The sequence below is a fragment of the Canis aureus genome, chromosome 36, assembly GCF_053574225.1.
Source record: "Canis aureus isolate CA01 chromosome 36, VMU_Caureus_v.1.0, whole genome shotgun sequence".
Lineage (NCBI taxonomy): Eukaryota > Metazoa > Chordata > Mammalia > Carnivora > Canidae > Canis > Canis aureus.
In genome coordinates, this window is record NC_135646.1 from 29506566 (window position 1) to 29531222 (window position 24657).

Here is a 24657-nt window from a genome sequence, read left to right on the forward strand (position 1 = left end):
ACCCATACAGTGCAATGTTATTCAGCAATTTTGAAAAAGTGAAGTACTGGGATGCCTGGGGGGCTGAGCGGTTAAGCGTCTGCCTTTGACCCATGGCGTGATCCTGGAGTTCCGGAATCCAGTCCCATATGTGGCTCCTGCATGGAGCCTGCTTCTCCCTCTGCCTAGGTCTCTGCCTCTCTGTGTCTCTTATGAATAAATAAATAAAAAGTGAAGTACTGATGCATGCCACTGCATGCAAGTACTTTAAAAATAAAATAGGCCTGTCATAAAAGACCAAATATCCTAGGATTTTATTTATATAAAATGCCCAGAAGAGCCAAATAATTTTTAAGAGAGAGAGGGCAAGTGCACGCATGCATAAGCCAGGAGGTGGGCGGGGGGAGAACAGAGGGACAGAAAGAATCTTAACTTAAGCACACAGGGCTGGATCTCAGAACCCTGAGATATGACCTGAACCAAAATTACGAGTTGGATACTTAACTGACTGAGCCACCCAGGTCCCCCCAGAACAGGAATCTACAGAGACAGAAACTAGATCACTAATTGCCAGAAGTAGGAGAGAAATGGATATTCATTGCTAATCGGTACAGGGTATCTTTTTGGGGTGACAAAAGTGTCCCGAAGTGGATTGTGGTGATGGTTGCACAACTCTATGAATATACTAAAAGCCACTGAACTATATACTCTAAATGGGTGAATCATATGACATGTGAACTATGTCCCAATAACAATGTTAAAAATTTCTCAATTTTTTAAAAGATTTTACTTGAAAGAGAGAGATCACAAGGGGGGTGATCTCCATAAAATCAAATGCAGTATCAGGACAGAAAGATTATGGTAAAATAGGTAAGAAAATATAATTGCTCTCAAAACAAATAGAAAAGCACAAGAAAATACTTTTTTTTTAAGAGGCTGATTCATTTAATTTAGAGAAAAAAGAGAGCACATTGGGGAGGGGCAAAGGAGAGGCAGAGAATCTCAAGCAGACTCCCTGCTGAGCTCAGAGACCCATGAAGGGCTCAATTCCAGGACCCTGAGATCATTATCTGAGCCAAATCAAGAGGTGGACACTTAACTGAGCCATACCCACGTGCCTTAAGAAAATATCATTCTTACAACATCATTGTAAAAAACAGTAAGTGTAAGGCATATTTCGTTTTTTATCCAGTACTAACAAAAAATACAAAACATATATTTATATTTCTCACAACCATTACTGCAACCACAGACTTCCGCACTTTCTTTGAATTATAAACTCATCGCAAAATGAGGAACATAGATGTCATAAAGACTGAACAGAAACCAATGTATAGGTTGGTGTTTAGATTTAAAACCTCTACTAGATCAGGGCACCTGGGTGGCTCAGTGGGAATTGAGCCCACACTGGGCTCCCTGCCCAGTGTGTGTGGGGGGGTCTGCTTCTCTCTGTCCACCTGTCCCCTCCCTGCTCGTGTTCTAATAAATAAATGAATAAAATCTTTTTAAAATAAATAAATAAAAACTCTATCAGAACAAAAGTACTAACTACCGTTGTCTTCCCCTCTTGCTTTTGTATTCCTGTTAAGTAGTAATACTTGTTAGCTATCCAATCATTTAATGCAGGATTTTTTTTTCAAATTTTAAATGTTATTAAAGAGAAAAAGCAAAAACACTCATTATTTCAACCATAGCCACCATAAAAATTTATGATGGAAGTTTTCAAATATATATAATATGCAAAAAGTAGAATAGAATACAAACACCCATGTAGCCATCAGCCTCAATAATTACTAACATATAGTTAATAATCACACCCAGCACTCCCTAGCTATACTCACAATACAGTATCCCTGAATTCAAAAATAATTCAATTTTATAGCAAATCCCAGACACTAAGAGATTTTACCACAGAATATTCTGTGTGGTCATGAAGTGAAAGGAAACTCTTACTCCTTGTCCCATCTTCTCCCCAGCTCACTTTCCAATAATAATACGAGAACCCCACAAAAAAAATTTTTTTTAAAGTAGGTGATTAAACAAACTATGTTTATGGGTTTCACAGAATTTCCATGAGAAATGAAAATAAATAAAGTATGAGTGTTTTTTTCTTCAAAAAATTAAAAACTTCTTAGACTTAAATAGGAAAATCAGGTATTTCTTTTTTAACTTTTACATAATTCTTACCATCTTCATTTAAAAACAGTTTGTTGAATCTTAATCCACTTGGCTCTTTCCCAACATATCGATGCACATATTCTGTTCCAAGATCATTAACAGCAATGGCATATTTCAAAGGTTTTACACAGGACTGAAGACAAAATGGAACTTTGGTATCTCCAATAGAATGCCTATTTAAAAGTAGATTTAAAAAATAATTAAAATCAACTAGAAAAAAATGTTGGAATAACTGGAGTTATTTTTACATTTTAATTCTAATTTACAAAGGTTTTCCCATAATTTGACCACAAGTTTACTTGGCTATCAAAGAATAAATATAAATTTTAAGAATACTGCAAAAAGGGCAAAAGCTTAAAGGTACTCAGGTAATAACATGGTTCAGAATTAGAAAATAAATAAGTAATATGAAAAATTTCCTCAGAGGGCAAGAGGGGTACAGCTCTCCCTATGCCTACCTGTGTTCAATCATATAAAATGAACTGGACCTTTTACAAATCAGTCAGTCACCACTTTCTCACTCAGCTTCAACCATGGCTACACCAGTTAGTTTTTAAACAGCTCAGTTTGGATTCAATAGCATTCTCAGAGTGACCGTGCTCTGAGACCTTGACTATAAATGCTTCATCCTACGAACCGTATCTATCCACATTCCAGTCCTGTTCAAAATAAACAGCACCCAGTTTTATAAACTGTATTGGAAAAAAAAAATAAAATAAAATAAACTGTATTGGAGCTGGCATGAATGGCACCATTATTACCATGTATCTAAACAATGGAACAAAAAGAGAGCTTTATGTTTCCAAATTGGAATGCACCTGAAGTACAGAATAGGTTTAAAAATGGAAAAAATGACTGACCCTATTATAATGTAAGCTTCACAGGGACAGAGATCTTTGTTTTATTCACTGGCATCCCAAGTACCCTGGACTATGTCCCAATACAGACCAAACATTCATTCATTCAGAGTGAAATTCATTCATAGTGAAACTGGGTACTACTGATAACCACCCCTGGGCAAAATGGGGTTAGAGGAGGTATCAAAGGGCAAAGAAACATCAGAGGGCAACTTACCTCTAAGTATGTTATGGAATATAAATACGAATGTATAGATAAGGAAACTATATGTGCTTCCTACCATATTTATAAATAGTTTCTAATTCAGACTGTTGACTTCAACTTGACCATCATTCTAAAATCTGGCAAGTACCTGCCTTATTACCTTTGGATTAAAAAATATATGTATGTTCTAATCCAAAGTCAACTTCTAAAATTCTCTAGATAAGTAACCTAAGAAATCATCTCTACACACAGAGAATGTTTAAGAGAAAAATCATGTGCAAGCCTTGCATTATCATTTCCTCCAAATACAAAAACAGGACTCACTCCCTATTAGAATTTGGTTCATAAGAACAAAGCCATGTCTTCTCATGTATTTATGTCCTTTCATATCACCCAACATTTAATTCAACACACGAGGAGTGGTTAGTACATTTTACAGGCCCAGATGAGAACAGAAGTCTGTCACAATGGAAAGAACGGCAAACTACAAGAGACCCAGGTATTAATTTTACCTCTGCCAGTATTAGATGAATTTTGAGCCTCAAGATACCTTAAGAATGAATGGACTAAGCCATTATGTCTTTTTATTGTATTATTTGAAGAAGATGATTAGTAAAAATAAAAATATCACTTGGAAGGTATAGAAGACTGAGAATTATAAAGCTAAATGACTTGTAGTTTTAACAAAATTTAGGATAAAATTACATCACTGACATAGGATTCATCAAGCTGTATACATTTAGGAGTTTATACCTTATTTTATGTAAGTAACATTTTATTTAAAAAGAGATAATACCTTAGTAAGAAAACATAAAAGGAATACAAAAGTTATAATTCTGAGCTAAGTCTTCAAATGAATTTAAAAAATGGATTTTTCTTTTTTGGCATAATTTTCCTGACTTGACAAAACCAAATTATAACATGATAATAAATCCTAATATCCGACTCACGGCATAATAGTCATTCTTGAAAAAAAAAAATTCCAGAATTTCATTAATTTTTCAAGGGCCTCATGTAATTCATTGATTTTAAAACCAAATAATTCTCTTTGAAGTGCCTTCACATCATTATCCTTTTTATAATTCTGCTACTAGGACGTCATTTGTCAGTAGCTCTGCCTATAGTATAAGCACTTCCCAAAGATTGCTTTCATGGATTTTATGAGATCCTGCAAATTTGAAAATGACTTTTCACTTTGCAAATGACAGACAGAAATACCCCATTATCATATTGTACTGTCTTAACAATCATGGCACTTATATCAGGAGCATGAGCAACAAAGGCAGTGGGAGGCTGAGTAACTAATGTTAAGTTGAAAAATGGAAACCAATTTTATTAGTGGTCAATACATTAGTGAAAAATTTCATGTTCTGACAAGTCTGCTTTTCCTAATGAAATTATAATTGCAGGTACTTGAACAATAAATACTTAAACAACAAGACTACAACTGTGAATGAGATGATATGCCTCATAAAATTTAGTATAGACTATTTCATTTGAGTTTTTAAAAATTAAATTAAAATCTAAACTTATTTTCTTTCTTGAATTCCTATGTTAACGGCTAATTCCCACCACCACCATTTTCCCTCATGCTCACTGTTACACAAAATTTAAGGCTTCAAGTTCGTTTTCATGAATTTAAAATAAACTCACCTCTGTCCATCTACTGTACACACAGACACACCCCACAAATCAGGACTGAACTTGGCTAGCTGAGGAATATAATCTGCAACCTATACAAAATATTGGGAAAAAATTAACAGAATATAGGCAGATAATATTTCTTCTACCAAAAAATTTACTTTAAGTTAGCTTCCACTAATGAAGAATTATTTTATAGCACAGAGTGGGTTTGTGGTCTTTTATAATAACATTCATAAAAACTAAGGGCAACAAAGACTTGAGGATTACAGATAAGATCTAACTGATTTCTGCCAGTCTCCATCACCCTGTATGTTTTCCAATGTATTCTCAATTCCTACGAAAGCACAGTCTAAAAGAAGAACTAAGATTTGACTTTTTTTTTTTTAAAGTTAAAGAAATAGAAAACTTCTTTAATCAAAGTCATGGTAGCAGGGTTTCATTATCTAAGAACCTTCAATACAAAGAAAAAATAAAATAGTCCTTAGTATTTTATTTAGAGAATTTTTAAAACTTAATGCTCGAGAATATCACATCCATAGAAATTCTTAAAATACTCTTATTATTAATGAAAGAGGTAAAAGCCATTTCCATCATCTGAAAATCAAAAAGAATTCTTAAGACTTCTTTGTAGCCCAAACAACAAAGCTGAATATTTAAAATACTTTTAAAGTATTTAATCCAGTAGTTTCGCTTGACTTAAATTTCTTAACTAGCAAAGGACAAGAAAACTCTACAACTTGAATTTCTATACAAGTTAAGCTAAATAAATTGACTGGTTTAGGAAAATATTCACATCAAAAATGTTACCTTTCCTCCAGACTGCTTTTTAGCACTTTCAAATAACTCATCAATGTGAGAGGTAAAAGACATAAAGTCAGGAATGACAAACTTTCTTCTAAAGGCTTGTGTCAACAAAACAATGTTGCTCTGAACACATCTGTGGAATGTGAGAAAAACATTAATTGACTAGGTGCCTTTCAAATATTAGTCCTAGGTAATAACAGTATTACTTAGGAGAGTATTTAAACAATAGAGAAAATACTCATTTTATGTAACTAAAAATCTATAAATTATACTTTCTGTATTATTTTCTTCCCTTCAAGCGGTCTTTCATGCAGTTGCTTGTAAGCTGTGAACAAGTTAAAGGAATAAATTGCCTAAAAATTGTGTCAAAGATTAAAATAGCAGAGCATCTACCAGGGTAAATATCAAGAGCATCTAAAGACAAGTTTCTTAGGCCACCAAGGATGACAAGCATTCAGTATGACATCTGGTTAACAAAAATTGGACTGTAATAATGTTATAGTTGAAATCTTGTTTATCCATTAGGTAACCTCAGGCATATTATTCCTCAGTTCCTATATAACTATTAGTAGTATTTCATAAAAAAAATTAAACTTTTTATATTTTAACATATTTTCCCTGAATTACAGTTTGAAAAATTTCTATTTCCCAGCTAACAAATGGAGATAAGATCTTTAGATTAGAAAATACCTATTAAATTGCTTATAGTAATGTATAATTTTAAATAAAATTATATATGAAGTAGTATAGTAATTCACTTCATATGAATACCCAAAAACATGGAATCATATTGTTTTTTTTTCACTATAAGATATATAATATATTGTAAAATAAAAAGGTCTCATTGTTAAAAACTATTTTAAAAGATATGTTAAACCATGTGGATGGGAGAGCAGGATTCAAATCTAATGATTTGAACATTCTGCTTTGTTCTAGAAAGTGCTTAAGCCAGAAAACCAGTATATTAATCTAACCATAAAGAAGAGCTTTGTAATGTTACAGCGAACCGTCTTCTAAGCTCATCTTCTCAACAGTCTCAGTAATTCAGTAAGAGAAACTTAAGCCACTAACTATGGTAAGTTATGTAACTGGATTCCTCAAAGGTCAATGATGTGATACTATATTAGCTTCTTTGGGAAGAAAAAAACCATCCAAATTGGCTTTTTTTTTTTTTTTAAGTGAGTTTGAAATACTATTCATCTGTTCAACCCTGAAAACATCAACATTTTGAGAAAGATGATTTCCTTACTTTATGGGTATGAAAACTGTACCTGCAAGTAAATAACTTGCATCAATTATAAATAGATAAATGAAGAAAGAAGAACGAGACACTCAGTATTTTTTAGTTTGTGGTGAATGAGAAATTTTCATATCTCAGTATTTTAATTGTTCTAAATGAAACATCAAATTAAAATTAAAAGCCAGATTTCATTTTAAACTATTAATTTAAAAATCAGAGAATATACTCACTTGGTCAGTATAAAATTATTGATTTAAAATAATACAGGTTATTTCCAATGATGAAGATGTGCCCCAAATACAGCATGAAAAAACTATAGTCCTACTTTCCATTATTAACCAATAGAGAAATAATGGGACATCCTAGAGATAACAAATATTTACTTCAATAAACTTTGATAAATTTTCTCATAGTTCCAATGTTAATCTAAAAATTAAGTGTGCCACTGATTTAATATTTGATGTTTTAAATAGCAATTCAAAAAATTTAAAAAATAAATAGCAATTCAATTTGGACATGAGAGTTGTAAGAAATATACACTAAAGAACACATTTCTCAAAAGAAAAGAAGACAATTCCTAATCTTAGATCATTCTATCTGTATCAAACCTAAATCCCAATTTTTCAAAAAGCTAAACGTGAAAAAACACGAGGACTGCCAAACAAACTTAAAATTATTAACTTACTACTAACTAACTATTTAAAATTAATCAGCACTTTTAAAAGGAAGCTTTATAATTAACAAAACTGTACAGTCAGTGAAACTGGTTTGCTGTTTTTTAGCCCTCTATCAGAAGGTGCTGGTAAAGCTGTGGTAACTGACTTCAGGTGAATTACTGTGGCCAACACAAGCAATGTAACCATTCAGTGTCTACTGCAAACTGATGGAAATTACAGGTAGTCAATGTTTTTCATTGGGAGTTATGTGAATACAGATGTCATGAATGGAACTAGAAAATTAGAAGTCCTATACAAAAATGAATTCTGAGAAGGAAGGGCTCATATTTTTCAGCAAGTCACAAATTTCTCATGCTTTGTTTAATTTGCTCATCAGTAAACTGGAAATAATAATCATCTTTTCATCTTAGAAGTTTATGATTAACTATAATGCACATGTTTTACAGAGTATCTCACAATTTTTCATCAGTAAAATAACATAATAGAAAAATCAAGCAATATACAAATGCAAAGACTATCATTCATTTTCCTCCGAAACAGAAAAGACCAAAAGAATTATGATCACACATAAAAATAGTTCTAATATTTGTATGGTTAAAAAATGCATAAATAAATAAGGCATTCATTTTCAACACAATTTTTCCACTTCGATTAGTTTTAAGGATTATTAGCATTAAAAACAATTAATTAACTAAATGGGTACAGGCAGTCTCCAACTTTCAAATAGATTATGCTCCAAACAGTATGCTTAGAACTAATTTTCCCTTAAAAAAAAAAAAAAAAATCATATGTAACAATTGTTTCTCAGATTACCCTCAAAGGCTAAATATATTAACCAACAATGTTTTTTAGGTTTTTTAAGTAAAATATCAAAATACTGACTTCAACCAAGTCAGATGTTTTAATTACTTCATTCTAGAGATGAAAAGAATTATGCCTATACACTGAGATTTTTCCACTGCCTATTCATATAAAACACTAAGCATCTGTCAAGTTGGGAACTGCCTATATCACAATCATCAATTTTTAAAAATTGGATTAGTATTTAAAATATGGTAATTGCTATTCTTTTATGTAATTATGGGCAGAAAACTTTATGCTTATGTTTTCTAGCTTCATGATCAGTATATTTAAGTTACTTTTAATTTCATATTTAAACAACGTGTTTATAAAGCATAAAAAATTTTAAACAGTACTAAAAAGGTATAAAATACCGCTTTCATTTAAAATTCCAAAGCAATTCCTCATACCTATTATCAACAGATTTACCACCCATCTCTGACAACCTCATTCTCAGATACACTAAGCTAACTCTTCAGAAGGCACCATAATCAAGAATACTTTGCTCAGACAGTTCACGAACACTAAAAATAATACTTATTGCAAAGGCATAGCTAACCATAAATTATTTCCTCCCCTCCACAAAGAAACATATTTTGAGGATTCAAAATTCCTAACATGAATTCCAACATTAACCTAAAATCTATACTTTATAAGATCAGCTGAGTAGCAGGATCAAGAGTCTTGTGGTGAAAAGATAAGAATCCAAAACTATCAGCAGTGCTTCAAAGCAGGCCAGGAAACTCTGTGAAGGACCTCAGTTGAATACTTATACCTTCAAATGACTTAATATTCTAGGATATCCTAGGCGATATCTCGGACAAATCAAGTCCCCAAAAGAAAATAAAAGAAAAATAAGTAAAAATACACATATACATGAAAATTCATTTTCAAGGTAGATGCTGGAATTCTTTGGATCTACCTCAACTTACCCCCATGGTCTAGAAAAAGGCTAGGGTTAAAGTAGTGTTTATAGTTTTATACTGGTTCTTACCTAATTCTTAGAAGTTTAAAATATGATTTACCTCCTTGGGATTCATTATAAACATATTATCTTTTAAATCATTAAGAAGTCAGACAAGTAGGAATACATTAATGAAGATAAATCATAAATAAACAAATATAGGAAAATCAAAAAAAGCATGCTCATTCAATCAAATCAAGGCATTAATATCCAAAGTGTCTTCAGTTTTTAAATATTTTGAAGGGGAAAAAAAAGTAGTCAAAAGCCTATGTATTAATATGTCTGAAGAGAGGAGAGAAGCAGACACTGGAGATATGTAAATCTAAGGAATACATGCTGTCTGAAGCCTTCTCATTTTATGATGTCATCTAAGTCACCTTGTAGGAAAGAAACAGAGACCCTACTGAAAAAGCCTATTAATACATGCAGATGAACTGGAGGATCAATTTAAGCTATTACAAGAATGTGCTCTCTTCAAACTGAATGCAATCTCCAGATACTGTAAATTGGAAACATCCATGCCTACATTGCCTCAGAGCAGTTTCAAGGAAGTCTTTTAGCCCCTATGAAATATAGAACGTTATGCGCACCACGTTCTTCAAGCAATTGATGTTTATAAATTCCCCCTTTTTTCAGTTACACAGGAAGCACTGGCCTTCAAAAATGCAATTTTGTTTTAAAAGAAAAATCAGCATATAGCATAGCAAATCACCATTAAAGGTTTGGCAGAAATTTTTACTTTTTAAAAAGATCTTTGTCTAGCATGACACCATCTGATGTTGTTTGAAGAGTTAATCTTAACATATCCATACACTCTTTCAACCTGGGATCAGACGTTCGCAATCCTGTAGATTTGAGTGCCTGTTTTTAAAAAAATAAGAGTTTGTAAATACATAGTGCAAATAATGTATATGCTTATTCCAACTACAAGTTTTTATTCCTGTATATAAAAACTTCTACCCAGGACCTGAATATGTATATGGGCATTTTAGTGTCACTATTACCCACTTTCTGGACAAGTTTGTCATTGTTTCTTTCATTTTCTTTCACTGATTACCTTGAAATGAGCATGATGAAAATTTAAAACATAGTAAGAGAAACAGTGTCAGCCAGAATCTACATGTCAGATGACCTTTAAAACTACATTTCAATATTACTGTTTTTATTCCGTATTACTATTTTTAAAAAGTTTAGGATAGAAAAATATAAAAACTTACTGTAATAAATTTATGAACAGGTATTTTCTCTTGTCCTTCTGCAATTGTATAGAACAGCAAATCTTCCAAGCTAGGTAATAGACCCTGTTTTATTTTACTAAAGGGGAGAAAAGAAAACAAAATTAATCCATGTGTGAACCGTCTAATGGATTTTAGGTATATTCATCACTGAACAATCAATCACTGAATCAGACTACAGCTGAGCTAATCTAATCATCAAGACTACTGTCATGATAAATGCAAATTTACCAAAATCAAACCAGTATTACTGAAACCACACTGAAAAAGTAAAAGAGGATTTATTCATGAATACAGATATTTTTAATCCCAGTTCTTAAAATCTTGATTACCATTTCTAGTGGTACTAATGCCTAGTCATCTGTTACGGTGCTACCCTCTGTATAGCCTAACACAACACTCCATATTAATTACAGAGATCAGGAAATGTTCAGGTAAGAAGAGTCAACACTTTCTTCTGTTTTTATTTTTTTTTAAATATTATGACTACATTTATTATTTTTTTTTAAATTTTTTTAAACATTTCATTTATTCATGAGAGACAGAGACAGAGAGGCAGAAACATAGGCAGAGGGAGGAGAAGCAGGCTCCATGCAAGGAGCCCAATGCGGGACTCGATCCCGGGAATCCGGGATCATGCCCTGAGCTAAAGGCAGAGGCTCAACCACTGAGCTACGCAGATGTCCCCAATGACTATATTTATATATTAAAATAGTTAACCTAATTGTAAAATCTGGGAGAGACAGCAATTACGTACTGGACAATAAATTCAGTTTTTGAATCCTAGCTATAATACTTACTAGTGGAGTCACCTTGGATAAATTAAAGTACCTTTCCATGATTCAGTTTCCTCATCTGAGAGGAAATAATAGTGCTTATCTCAGGGTCTTTGTGAGGATCAGCTGACTCAAACGTTCAATACATTTAGAATGCTGACTGGCAGAGAATAAGTACTCAACTGATGGTAATTGTGAATATTTCTAAAGTGATCTAGGCTTACATATACAGACTAAATGCCACAAATCACAAAGACAACTGTTAGAATAAAATTTTTTACCATAAAAAAGACATTAAAATCTTAATTAACTAATAAACTAGTTTAAGGTATCATAATTAACCAAACAATTAAATAAGAAATTCTTTCCTATCCATTGAAAAGCTTTCAAGTAAACAAATTATAATGAACTTATAAAATGTGGAGGTTTTTTTTTAGCTCTGAGACTATAATCAACACATTCCAATATTCTAAATATCAATTACTAAATATTATAGTGATGTTACAAGGATTACAAATCTAAGGTTAAATGATCTCTTCCTCACCTATCAGTATTTATTAAAACAGGAGGGAGAAATACAAATACGTGTGTCTGTGTGTGTAAAATATTCTGGAAAACTTTAATCTGTATTTCAAGAAAGAGAGAAAATTAAAAAAAAAGGAGGAATGGAATACTCATTTTCTTAATTTTAGAACTTAATGGAGAACAATTCTGTACTAGCCATAGGTATAGTATCAAGTTTCACGGGAAAACTGTATATATTACTTTTGTAAAATAAACTGTTACACAACTCAAATCTGTTTAAAAGTGTTTTTGTACTGTTAAAAAGAACTTTTCTAGGTATCTAAATATTTCCTGGATTACCCAATTACTTAATTGTTCCATACTTGAGTAAGACCATATGTACTAATTTCCTAATGTAATTACTTCCCTATTATTAGCAGTCCATACAGTTCTATCTTAAAAGACAACAGAGTATAATGTTGGCTCACAGAACATCAACAGTGTTACATGCACATATAAAATTTCTCCTGAAAGAAACATTAATGTTGGTATTAACATCATTTAAAGTTGCTTTAAAAGCTGTTACAGGGCAGCCCAGGTGGCTCAGCGGTTTAGTGCTGCCATCAGCCCGGGGTATGATCCTGGAGACCCGGGATCAAGTCCCACATCGGGCTCCCTGCACGGAGCCTGCTTCTCCCTCTGCCTCTGCCTCTGTCTCTCTCTCCTGTGTTTCTCATGAATAAAAAAAATAAAATCTTAAAAATAAAATAAATAATAATAAAAGCTGTTACAACAACTTTTAGTTTTTAGAGTGACCTTTAAAATGTATCAATTTCATGCCAAAGTTTTTAAAAACTAACACATCGGATTATCATAACTTAATGACATATCCTGGAAATATGAATTTCTTTTTAAAATTTTTTATTGGATTTCAATTTGAATTTCTATATATATAATGGAAACAGAGGTTCAGATAGGTCAAGAAGCTTCCAAGACTACACAGTGGCAAAAATGGGTTTAGAACCTAGTTCCCTGAATCCAGAGTCCAAATTATTCACCATTACAGTGTACTGGCTCTCAAATTTATTAGCTAGTTATTATTTTCATAAGGTTCAATTTTTCTAGATCTTACCCTGATCCAAAATCATTAAACAGCATTTAACAATTCTGATGGCTTAATATTTTTTAAAAAACTGAGCTAGCCATCAAAACATCAGTGGAAAAGAACATACCAATTATTTACAGAAAATGGTTTGTCAAATAAACCTCAGATACCAGTAGTTTGTCATTTTAAAAAACTGCAGAATAAGCTTTCTATGTATCTACCACACCAGTAAATGGTATTTGCTTTGCCTAAAAGCTAAGTAAGTAACATATACTCTTCTTTAGCTTACGGTACAGAGCACAAAAAAATTTCAATGACCATGTTATTGTCACAGCTAGAAAAAGGTTAATATTTACTTGCTTTTGGATGAGACTAATTTTTATCCATATAAGAGAGATTCAAGTCATCTCTAAAAAGATGTGCTCACAAAATAAATGGGTCAAAATTGATTTTTAAAAAATGTACTGCCTATCTCAGCATTTAAATCCTCTGACTCTGATCTGAGAATAAGTTAGCTTCAACACTCTGGTGAAAAAACAAATGGCAAACTTTCAAACAGGAAGAAATTACTCCAAAGGAGTAATTTAAGCTCCCCAGTCTGGTATTCAGTTCCCTATATTTGGCTTTGCACTACCTATTCTTAACTTATCACTTTTAATTATTTTTTTAAGATTTATTAATTTGGGAGATAGCAGACAAGCAGGGAGAGCAGTAGAGGGAGAGGGAGTGTCAGCAGGGAGTCTAAACCAGGGCTTAATCCCAGGACCCTGGAATCATGACCCAAGCCTAAGGCAGGTGCTTAACCAACTGAGCCACCCAAGAGCCCCAACTTATTTTTAATTAGACTCACAAACCTGTAAATAAATCCTATCTCATCTTTAATTTTTTTTCTATAGAAGCCTTCTGTTTATGAACCTCCTTTTCCTAACCCTTTAGGCCATCAATGATCCTTTTAATCAATCATTTTAGAGGGCTTCCCCCAACCAGATTTTCCATTCTTTTTAGCATGAACTGGGCTGCATCACTAAGTTTGTTTGGTACTTTTCTTATACAGCCTATTATGTACTAAGCATTGGGGATATAAAAATGAATAAGAGTAAGGATGCTATCCAGGAGAGCCAAGACTACAGCAGTGTGGCAAGTACTGTGACTAGAAGCACAAGAAACGTATTAGGAAGTAAAAGTAGGCATTTAATTTTTTTAAAGATTTTATTTATTTATGCATAAGAAAGAGAGAGAGAGGCAGTGACACAGGCAGAGGGAGAAGCAGGCTCCATGCAGGGAGCCCCATGCAGGACCCAATCCCGGGTCTCCAGGATCACACCCTGGGCTGAAGGCAGCGTCAAACCGCTGAGCCAGGGAGGCTGCCCTAAGCATTTAATTTTGTGTTGATGGATTGGGGAAATCAAGGAAGTATACTTTGTAACTAGGAGGAATACTGCAACTCTCCCTCACCAGTTCAAAATTTTAAGTTAAAAACTCTAGTATCAAATGAAAGAAAAATAAAAAGCAAGTCTTTACTAAGAACTACAAAATGAGAAGAAAAAATTGAAACCAACTATATTGTTCTTTTTTGTTAAATTATGTTTCATATTATCTGACTTCTCTAAACTATAAACCTTCAAGGCTGGTGTATTACCTTCCTTAATTTTTTTTTTATGGGGGTCAACCCCATGTAACTCAAATACATAGTATGGTCTGCTAAACCTTTTAGATAATCAAAACCTTTTTATCCCCCCACAACTAGGTTAAAAAAAAAAAATCAACAGAATCCAAAAGAATGGTATTTTTACTTATGTTGTTATTTTAAAACAATGACCTTTAAAAAAACTTGGGAGTTGTTTTTAGTTTATCATTTTGAATTTAAAGTAATCTGACTGGTAAGTGTCCATCAACACCAGGAAATTAGCAGATTAAACCAGTTGAGACTCATAGATACGGAGAACAGTAGTGGCTGCCAGAGGGATTGGGAGGTGGAGGCCAAAATGGGTGAAAGGGATTGAGAGGTATAAACTTCCAGTTATAAAATAAATAAGCTATGAGGATGTAACTTACAGCCTGGGGAACATCTTCAATAATATTGTATCAACTCTGTAAGGTGACACATGGCAACACATGGCAAGAAGTCTATCTTGCCATCAGCTCCCAATTCATACAAACATGGAATCCCTAGGTTGTACACACATATAATACTGCATGTCAATCATACTTCAAAAAAGGTAATTAATTAAATAAACCTATGGGATTGAAAGGTGAACTGATGGGAATTGACCATGTATCATATAAGTCTGACAAAGTGATGAATTCTGCTTATTCTCCAAATCATTTTGCCTCAAGGCTAATTAATGGTGTAATTTAAAAACAAAACCTTACATCCTGTTAAGTCTTTACCTTTAGGAAAGAATCTCCTATCTTAAAACCTATGTGCTCAAATAAGGTTTACAGATAAGGACAGAGTCTCAAAGCCAAGTAACATGTCTAATGTCACACAATTCTTAAGCAGCTGGACCAGAATTAGTCCTGGAAAGCTGGTCTTTGGTTTCCAGTCCTGGATACTTCCTGGTATACCACACCAACTACACTCAGTAATCAGCCCTCCATTTTAGGAGGAATACCTGGAGTTCATTCAGAATAATGAAAGATAAGACTCCTTACATACTGAAGAATTTCTAACCAAAATGTTAATAGGGGAACTATGCTAGATAACTAAACTGTTGTTCCACCTTGTTAAAACTGCATCCTGTACAAGAAGTGAGGATGAGACTGTATTAAATAAGGGCTGCTGTTCTGTTGGACTTTACTGAACCATACTCAAGAGCATGCCAAAGAAGCACCAAAGCTATCTTTCTGTGAGGAAGTGGCCAGGCTGCCCCTGATGTCTAACCACCTACTCTTTCAGTCAAGTGTCCTTTAATACATCACTCTAGTTGTAAAAATACAGATATTATGTGAATTGTTACTGTAATCACTTTAATGCAATACTAGAAATGATGTCTTTGAAATAACTAAAATATATAGGTATAAGTTAATGAAAGGCCGACTTTAGCTATACAAAAACAAAACAGCTCTGAAAATGGAAAGTGCTATATTCTAAGGTAAAAAATTCTAGTCAAGGAAACAGGCAGAGATGAATAACAATTTGCAGGGTATATAACAGAAGAGAAAAAACATCAGCTGGAGAGATGAGGTTTTCAGGTTTCTTCCAATCTTGTACCTAAAAAAGTAATCAATTCAGTACAGTATTTTGTTGACCTAACTGGGGATGAAAAAACTAAGTCCTAATATTGTATGAACTTTAGTCATTTAGTTAGGCCATTTAGTATATGTGGCCAACTTTTAAAATATGTAAAATCAGGTGGAATTAGATGTCTTTAAAGTCACTTCCTATTCTAATTCTCAGTTTTGAGCTGCTAAAAATAGATGTCCCCTAAAGACTTTAAACTTTACTCACTTAGGATATATTTATATACACACACACAGCATCTATATTCACACATTTTACACATAAAGCCTAATTATCTGAATTATTTTAATTTGTTATTAAACAAAAAAAAAATACATTTTTTCTCGTTTATTTTATTGCAAGAATATAGCATATAACACATAAAACATAATAAAATATGTATTAATTGACTGTTTAAGTTATTGGTGAGGTTTCTAGTCAATAGCAGGCTATCAGTAATTAAGTTAGGCCAGGGCAAGGCTCGACACCTTGACACCCTAACCTCCCCATTATTCAAGGGTCAACTATACTTATAAGGAGAAATCTTAATAACTCTAAAGAGGCAGGAAAAACAATGTCCATCTACAACTGCTTATGTCATTTCAGTTTATTTTCCTTGAATACTTTTTCTAAGCATTTTTTTTTTTTTAAGTATCACTATTTTTTAAGTATCACTTGAGATCATACTACACAGAATATTTTGTATTCTAACTTTTGGCTTACCATTTTCTTATACCCCCAAAAGTATCCCTATACATTTTATTTTATTTTTTAATTTTAAAAAAAAATTTTTTTATTTATGATAGTCACAGAGAGAGAGAGAGAGAGAGAGAGAGAGAGAGAGGGGCAGAGACATGGGCAGAGGGAGAAGCAGGCTCCATGCACCGGGAGCCTGATGTAGGACTCGATCCCGGGTCTCCAGGATCGCGCCCTGGGCCAAAGGCAGGCGCCAAATCGCTGCGCCACTCAGGGATCCCCTCCATATACATTTTAAATGACTAAATAAGAGACTCTCAGATGGACGTACCCTAATTTACTTAACCATTCCACTAATGTTGAACACAAGTTTTTCTCCACTCTTCACTAGTATGCATAATGCTGTGCTAAAAAATAGTAGTGAATAAATCTTTCCACAACTCAGTTTGTATGTATATATAAAGTTTCATGTAATTTAAAAACTGTTCTCAAAAAGTCTCTACTTTTAAGAACTCCAACCAAGGATTTAAGTGCCTGTGTCACTCAGAATACCCTCATGAAGATGATAACTTAAAAATCTTTTTTAGGGGCACCTGGGTGCCTCACTTGGGTTGAGCATCTGCCTTCAGCTCAGGTCATGACTTCCAGGTCCTGGGATTAAGCCCTGAGTTGGGCTCCCTACTTGACAGGGGAATCTGCTTCTCCCTCTCCCTCTCTCAAATAAATAAATCATATATTTAAAATATATATTTGTTTAGGGGCACCTGGGTGGCACACTTGGTTAAGTGTCTGGTTCTTGGTTTTTACTGAGGTCATGATGTCAGGGTTGTGGGATGGAGCTTCACACTCAGTGCAGAATCTGCTCGAGATTCTCTTTTCCCTTCCCTCTACCTCTCCCCACTCTCTAAAATAAATAAATCTTTAAAAAATCTTTAGAAGTCTGTAATGGAAATTAGTAGGCAAAAAAATATACATGTATCCAAATCCTGAAAGCCATCAACTTATTGTTCATCATGCAATATCGATAGTTCATGCTTTAAAATTAGCATTCACTATAAAGTTTTCTTTAGTAATCAGTAAGCAATAATGTTACATACCAACCAGAGAATACTTCCCAAAAGGAAGCCAAGAGGACAAATTAACATGCTTTTACTGCCATTGTAGGTAGCCAGGAAAATCACTAAGCACAATAATTAGTCATTTGCACCGTGTCTCATAACCAAAGCAATTTTATACCTGAGTAGATGCCAGGATAACATAAGTGTCTACCTGCAAGCTATTTAACTCACTTAGAGCTATCAATAGTTAGTAACTATTTTTATTAATACATGCTTACTCAACTTTCTTAAGCATTCCTCTTACTAGCAAATGACTTAAAAGGTGTTAAGGGCAGACAGGCAACTCCTTGATTTATACAGGATTTAAAGACTGAGCGCCTGAAAGAAATGCAAATCCTACAATCAGACTTTCAGTTTCTACAGCCATAATTTTTCTTCACTTCATAATCACAAGGAATATATCTTTTTACATATTTCAAGTAATTTTTAAAAACTCAAACCTACATTTTCAGCTAAGTTCTCTTCAAGATGACATTTATGGTTTTTTAGACTAAAATAGTGCCCCACCCACCCATTACTTTTCCCTACCTACTGCCTCATTTAAAAACTGAATTAAATTCGGTAGTCATTTCCTGAGTTAGCTGATTTTGAGGCAGGCAGACTTCTTTGTAAACAGTAAGGCCTGAAAAGCAGCAGCTAAAACTCAAAGAAAGTAAAGTTCGAGATCTAATTCACGCTTTCAGTGAACTTCATCTAAAAAAAAGAAGCATGCAGTTTATTAATTACAGATCACCACAGATATTTCTATGACTAAATAGATGTGTGTGGTTTAATATAAACATTAGGCTGCCAAAATACTGTGGTATACATTACAACTAGCCATTAAAAGTAAACAAAAACTCACTAATAAACTGTAACCTACAAAAAAATTTTAATAGAATCACAAATAAAATCAGAGGGGTTCACTGAGAAGCCCCCCATTAAATATACTCTCAATCCTGACTTTCAGTGAATTGGAAATATGTTCACTTTTACAAATTAAAAGCAAATGCATTATTAAAGGATGAGATAATTTGTCACCTATTTCCAGAGGCTCTTTCACTTTGAAATTATCTGTATCTGTCAAATAGTGTCTCAACTTCATTATCAGTACTGTTGTATAGACCCAATTCAGTGTTTGCTGAAATGCATTTAATCTTACTTTGAGATCCAATTATCACAGCATACAATATGATTCTTTTCCCCTCACTTTCCCTTTTGTCCCTCACTTTCCCTTTAATAAATATGAACTACCAAAATAAGTCACACAATCTGAAGCTAGCTGAAAATATTTGCTTTCACTATATACATATTTATATAGTGAAGAATTATTATCTATATATAAATACATATTAGAGGTTAATAGAAATATATTAGATATAAATATATATATTAAAGATTTCATTTTATTTAGAGAGCAAGAGCATGCAGGGGGGAAAAGGCAGCGAGTGAGGGAGAAGCAGATTCCCTGCTGAGCAGGGAGTCCACTCAGGACTGAGAGCTCTGAGTTGGATCCCAGGACTCTGAGATCATGACCTGAGCCAAAGGCAGACGCTTAACCCACTGAGCCATCCAGGCGCACCTTGATAGATCTTTAATTATGCACATTTAATTTAAAATATATTTTTAAGTGCCAGGACTTTGTGTAGATGAGCCAACATTCAATTACTGACTGCATCATGGATATGCAGTTTTTGACAGATACCATCAAACCACCCTCCAAAATTAGCTGAACTAATTTATACACCCACTAGCAATGTAAGAGTTCCTATTGCCCACACCCTCCGCATCATTTAACCTAACATCTCCCAATCTGATGGGGGAAAAATGATCTTGTTGTTTTAATGAATACTGTATCCTGTATTGTCAATACTGTACTCTGTGTAAATTACCTGCTTACTAAAGAGCCTACATGTGCTGATGTTTTCCCAGCCTAGTCCTTTCTGTCTTAGGCCCAAGCAAAAGGTAACAAAAATGTCCCTCATCCCCACCTGCTAGTCCTTTTCAGGGACTCACTAAGAGAGGATACACATTTCTGAGCTTTACAGAAATGAAAGCATGGCATGCTTGATGGAGAAGTGTATAAAATGTCCATGTTGGGCAAGCACTTGGCATAAAGGTTAATCAAGAATACTGAATGCTACAGCATGGTTTGTGATTTTGATATAGTGCTCGTTCCAATCTGTATTGGTATTCTGGAAGAAGAATAGTAGTTTGAAATTGAACTCTAGAATTAACTTCAAAACAGTATACAAAATAGATTGAAATGGGACAGAAGAATGACTATTGGGATACAGATTTTAAATTTGGGTCATCAAACGTGTAGAGATAAATATGAGAAAAGAATCTGGATAAAAGATCAAATATCACCATAAGAGTCAAAGCTGAGAGAAGGCACATGCTGTTGAGAAGGCAGACAAGTGAGAAAGAAGCTAAGGCTTTTAGCCTCACAGTTTACTCAATGAACAATCCCAAAAAAGAGCCAGGGAAGCAAAGAGAACAATTTAAAAAAAGAAGAGAGTCAAGCTCTCTTGACTGTAAAAGGAGAGTCCAGTAGCTCAGCGGTTTAGCGTCTGCCTTCAGCCCAGGGTGTGATCCTGGAGTTCCGGGATCGAGTCCTGCATCGGGTTCCCCGCATGGAGCCTGCTTCTCCCTCAGCCTGTGTCTCTGCCTCTCTGTCTCTCATGAATAAGTAAATAAAATCTTTAAAAAAAAAGAAAGAAAGAAAAAGAAAGAAAAGGAAAGGAAGAAAGGAAGGAAGAAAAGAAGAAAGAAAGGAAGAAAGAAAGAAAAAGTCAGACGGCACAGCCTAGGATGACGCTGGTTCAAAGAATCTGACTACAGGAAAAAGATACGTAGGTAACTGGCTCTTTCCAAAATATAATAAGGTAAGGGTAAAAAAATAGAACAAGTAAAGCAGGAAAGCAAATTTCTCAGCCACGTTAATTAGTAAAATTTCTATTGTTATTAAATTCACTTTGAGCCTACTGGTAAGCACGCCAAAAAGATAAACAGTGCAAATCAAATAGTTTCATATAAGTCTAATAATTTCTCAAGATAAATTTTTTCTAGAGACTGAAAAAAAAACAAAAAACAAAAATTTCTCACGTGTGAGCCTAAAATTCAGAGACCAATTTCGTTGCCAGGTTATTTAACAGATAGGTAGCGTTTAACACATTATCAAATATTGTCCTAAGCCTTTTGCAAAATGTCAATTCATTTAATTATATCACATGGTTATTTCTTTTAATAATCCTCCATAAAACCTGGCAGAGGCCTGAGTCCTGGCATTCCAGATGGCTTGCTGACGGAGGGATGAACTATGCTTCGGAAGCTGAGCATTAGAAAGGATAACAGGATCAACTGAAGCGACCTCTCAGAACGAGAGAAATGTTTACAGCACAGAAACAAAAAGGAGTCAGAGGAGGAAAGCTACATTCGGAAACCAGAGCACGCAGGAAATAGCATCTTTAACAAGACTTAAAAATTTGTTGGCAATCTCGAGGCCAGTGCTCTTCAACTTTATGTGGCCCGGAGGCAGCTGGGGTTCACTCTTTAAATCGTGGACTGAGAGCCCTCAGGATTCTCCTGTACCCGGATGGCTCCTGAGCCAGTGTAGCTATTACTCCAAATTTCAGTGGCAGAAGAATAAACTCCTTTGAATGTATAAACAACATTAGCTTATTGGTCATTCAAACGCCCAGGGCATCTGAGCAAATACTCCTTCTTGAAGGACGCCCTTTTCTAGACCCGTTTTCTTCGCTGGTTAGGGTACAGTACAGAACCTCTTTTTTAATTTTTAAATTTTTATTTTTTAACACATCCTTGTTATTAGCATGAGCTCAAGTATTTCAAAGTGATTGATAGGAGAGGATTTCTTATTCAAGGGCAAAGGAGCTAGAAATTTCTGGGAGACATGTAAATCACAAAGGCCTAGTTTCCCATGCGATAAAAAAAAAAAAAAAAGAAAGTGAAAAAGGGGGGACGGCAAAGCCAGTGCAGAGACACCGACTGGAAGGCGTCATCGAGAGAATACAGCCCTTCGAGGGCGACTTTTTTTTTTTTTTAAGATTTTATTTATTCATTCACGAGAGACACGGAGAGAGAGGCAGAGACAGGCGGAGGGAGAAGCAGGCTCCCTGCGGGGACCCCGATGGGGACTCGATCCCGGGGTCACGCCCTGGGCCCAAGGCGGGCGCTCAAGCGCCCCCCCCCCCCCCGCCCCGGGCGCCCGAGGGCGACTCCTGAACACTGGCGGTCGCGTCTTGCAGCTCCGGGGCCCCGGGCTGAGGCCCCGCGGACCCGACGACCCCGAGCGCGCGCGCTCCAGGCCCCGACAGGCGACAGGAAGCACCTTCCGCGAGTGTCGCTCCCGCGGCGTCCGCCGTCTCCCGAGGGAAGCCGCCCGACGACCCCGGGGCCCGGCCCGCCGCACCCGGGCGGTCTCCCGAGGGGACGCGGCTCAGTCCGGGAAAGCCCGCGGCGGGAAAGCCTTGAGGAAGGCGCCCGTTTCAATCACGGGAGACGTTCCGCGGGCCTGAGCCTCGCGGCGCAGCGACGGGGACGGGGACGGTCCCCGGGGGACCCACGGGGAGGCGAGACCCAGCCCGTCGCCTCAGCCGGGCCCGCCGCCGCGACTCCCGGGCCACGCGGCACCGCGCCCCCGCTCGGGGCGAGCCGCCCGGCCGTCCGTCCCCACAGGAAGCGCGGGCCCCCACGTCAGGCGACATCCCCGCGGGGGGGCGGGGGGAGCACGCGGCGCGGCCGGGCAGCCGCGCTGAGGCGGGGGAGGGGAGGGGAGGGGAGGGGAAGGGAAGCGGGGCCGGGCGGGCGGGCGGGCGGGCGGGGCGGCTCCTCACATGGCGCGCGCCGCGCAGGCCGCCGGCATCCCTTTCTTTCTCTGCCTCGAAGCCGCGCTCCCGTCCCGCCCGCCGCGGCGCCGACCGGGGCCCCGTCCGCGCCGCGGGGACACTCACTTTTCGCCCGAGGCCACGAGCTCCTTGCCCTCGCTGTTGCCGAACGCGTCCGCCTCCCCGGGGCCGTCCTGGGGGCCGGGAGCCGACGGCGCGGCGGGCGGCGACGCCCCGGGCTGCGGGGGCTGCGGGGGCTGCGGGGGCTGCGGGCCGCCCTTGCCCAGCTCCTGCAGGATCTCCGACGGGGAGCCCGACAGGCCCCGCGCGGGGGGCCCCGCCGGCCGGACGCCCCCGCCCGCGCCCGCGCCCGCGCCCCCGCCCCACCGCGGGAGCAGCCGCGCGGCCGCCGGGCCCCCGCCCCGGGCACGCCGGCACTGCGCGGCGAGCGGCTGTGGCCGCCTGAGGGCGGCGCAGGCGGCGGCGGGAGGCCGCAGGAGCAGGTCTCGCAGCATCGCCGAGCCCCGCAGCCGCATCATGCCGCCGGCTCGGCAGCGGAGGATGCTCGGGGGCCGCCGGCCGCCTAGGGCGCAGGAGACGACGCGAGCGGAGACGTGGGTGTGGTCTCGGTTCCGGTCCCGCGGTCCCCGCCGCCGCCGCCGCCGCCGCCGCTCCTCCCGCCGCTGCTGCTCCTCCAGCCGCCGCCGCCGCCGCCGACTCCGCACTGAGGCTGAAGCGCAGGGGAGGGCCCGAGACATTCCGCGCTCGCCCGCTGGGGGGCGGGAGGACGCGCGCGCCCTCCCCCTCCGCCCGCTCCTATTGGCTGGGATGCTCGACCCCGCCTCTGATTGGCTGCCGCCGCGGTCAAGTTCCATGGGCGCCGCTGCGTCAGGAGGCGGGCGGGGGCGGGGCCTGGTGACGTGCGGGGCGTGGGAGCCGGGCGGGGTGTGGCCGCGGCGGCCGCGAGGCTGCGTCGTTCCGAGCCGGGGCCCCGGGGGCGCGACCGTGGCGGGGCGCGGCGGCTGCGGTGCGGGGCCCGCGGGCGGCGGGGCGGGCGGAGCGCGGCGGGGCCGGGCTGCAGCACCTCTGGTGGCCGCGGGCCCGGGACGGCGGCGCCGGGGAGCCTCGTCTCCCTCCCAAATGTTACGTTTGCTTGAAACTTTCCATGCTTGGCCCCTCCCCAGATGTGAAGTGTTTTGGAAAAAATGAGCGAAATCCTTTGAGCTATGCGACTTAGCCATCGGGAGGGCTGGGGATCCGGCGAGGCCGGCAGAAATGCCACAGCGCGGCTGCTTCCCTTTTAAAAACAATTATTACTATTATTTTTTTCTGTACCCTGGCGTCTCGAGACTTCTGCACGGCAATGAGTCTCTGACGCAGAATCGCAGAAAGTTTTCTATCTTAAAAGCTGCTTCATCCTCTTTATTTTTTTTAAGGGTTTTATTTATTTATTCATGCAGAGAGAGAAGCAGAGACCCAGGCAGAGGGAGAAGCAGGCTCCATGCAGGGAGCCGGACGCGGGACTCGATCCCGGGTCTCTAAGATCCCGCGTCTCTAGGATCCTGGGTCTCTAAGATCCCGCGTCTCTGAGATCCTGGGTCTCTAAGATCCCGGATCTCTAAGATCCCGCGTCTCTAGGATCCCGGGTCTCTAAGATCCCGCGTCTCTAGGATCCTGGGTCTCTAAGATCCCGCGTCTCTAAGATCCTGGGTCTCTAAGATAGGGCCCCGGGCTGCAGGCGGCGCTAAACCGCTGAGCCACCTGGGCTGCCCTGCTCCATCCT

At 38.0% G+C, this 24657-nt stretch overlaps 1 protein-coding gene across 4 annotated transcripts in view; it reads right to left on the reverse strand.

Moving 5' to 3' along the window:
- The window catches only part of GLS (glutaminase), a 74756-nt gene extending 51174 nt beyond the window's left edge, over positions 1-23582 (reverse strand). For 2 of the 4 annotated variants that reach the window (XM_077885403.1, XM_077885404.1), the window contains exons 1-6: positions 23001-23581; positions 10606-10702; positions 10128-10249; positions 5671-5800; positions 4873-4952; positions 2167-2330 (exon numbers count right to left, since the gene is read on the reverse strand). In XM_077885403.1, the coding sequence (XP_077741529.1) occupies positions 2167-2330; positions 4873-4952; positions 5671-5800; positions 10128-10249; positions 10606-10702; positions 23001-23413 (1006 nt within the window). In that variant the 5' untranslated portion in view covers positions 23414-23581. Of the gene's footprint in view, positions 1-2166; positions 2331-4872; positions 4953-5670; positions 5801-10127; positions 10250-10605; positions 10703-23000 lie in introns of all 4 variants that reach the window. The other 2 variants (XM_077885405.1, XM_077885402.1) reach the window with 2 other exon arrangements.
- Positions 23583-24657: the final 1075 nt, after the last annotated feature.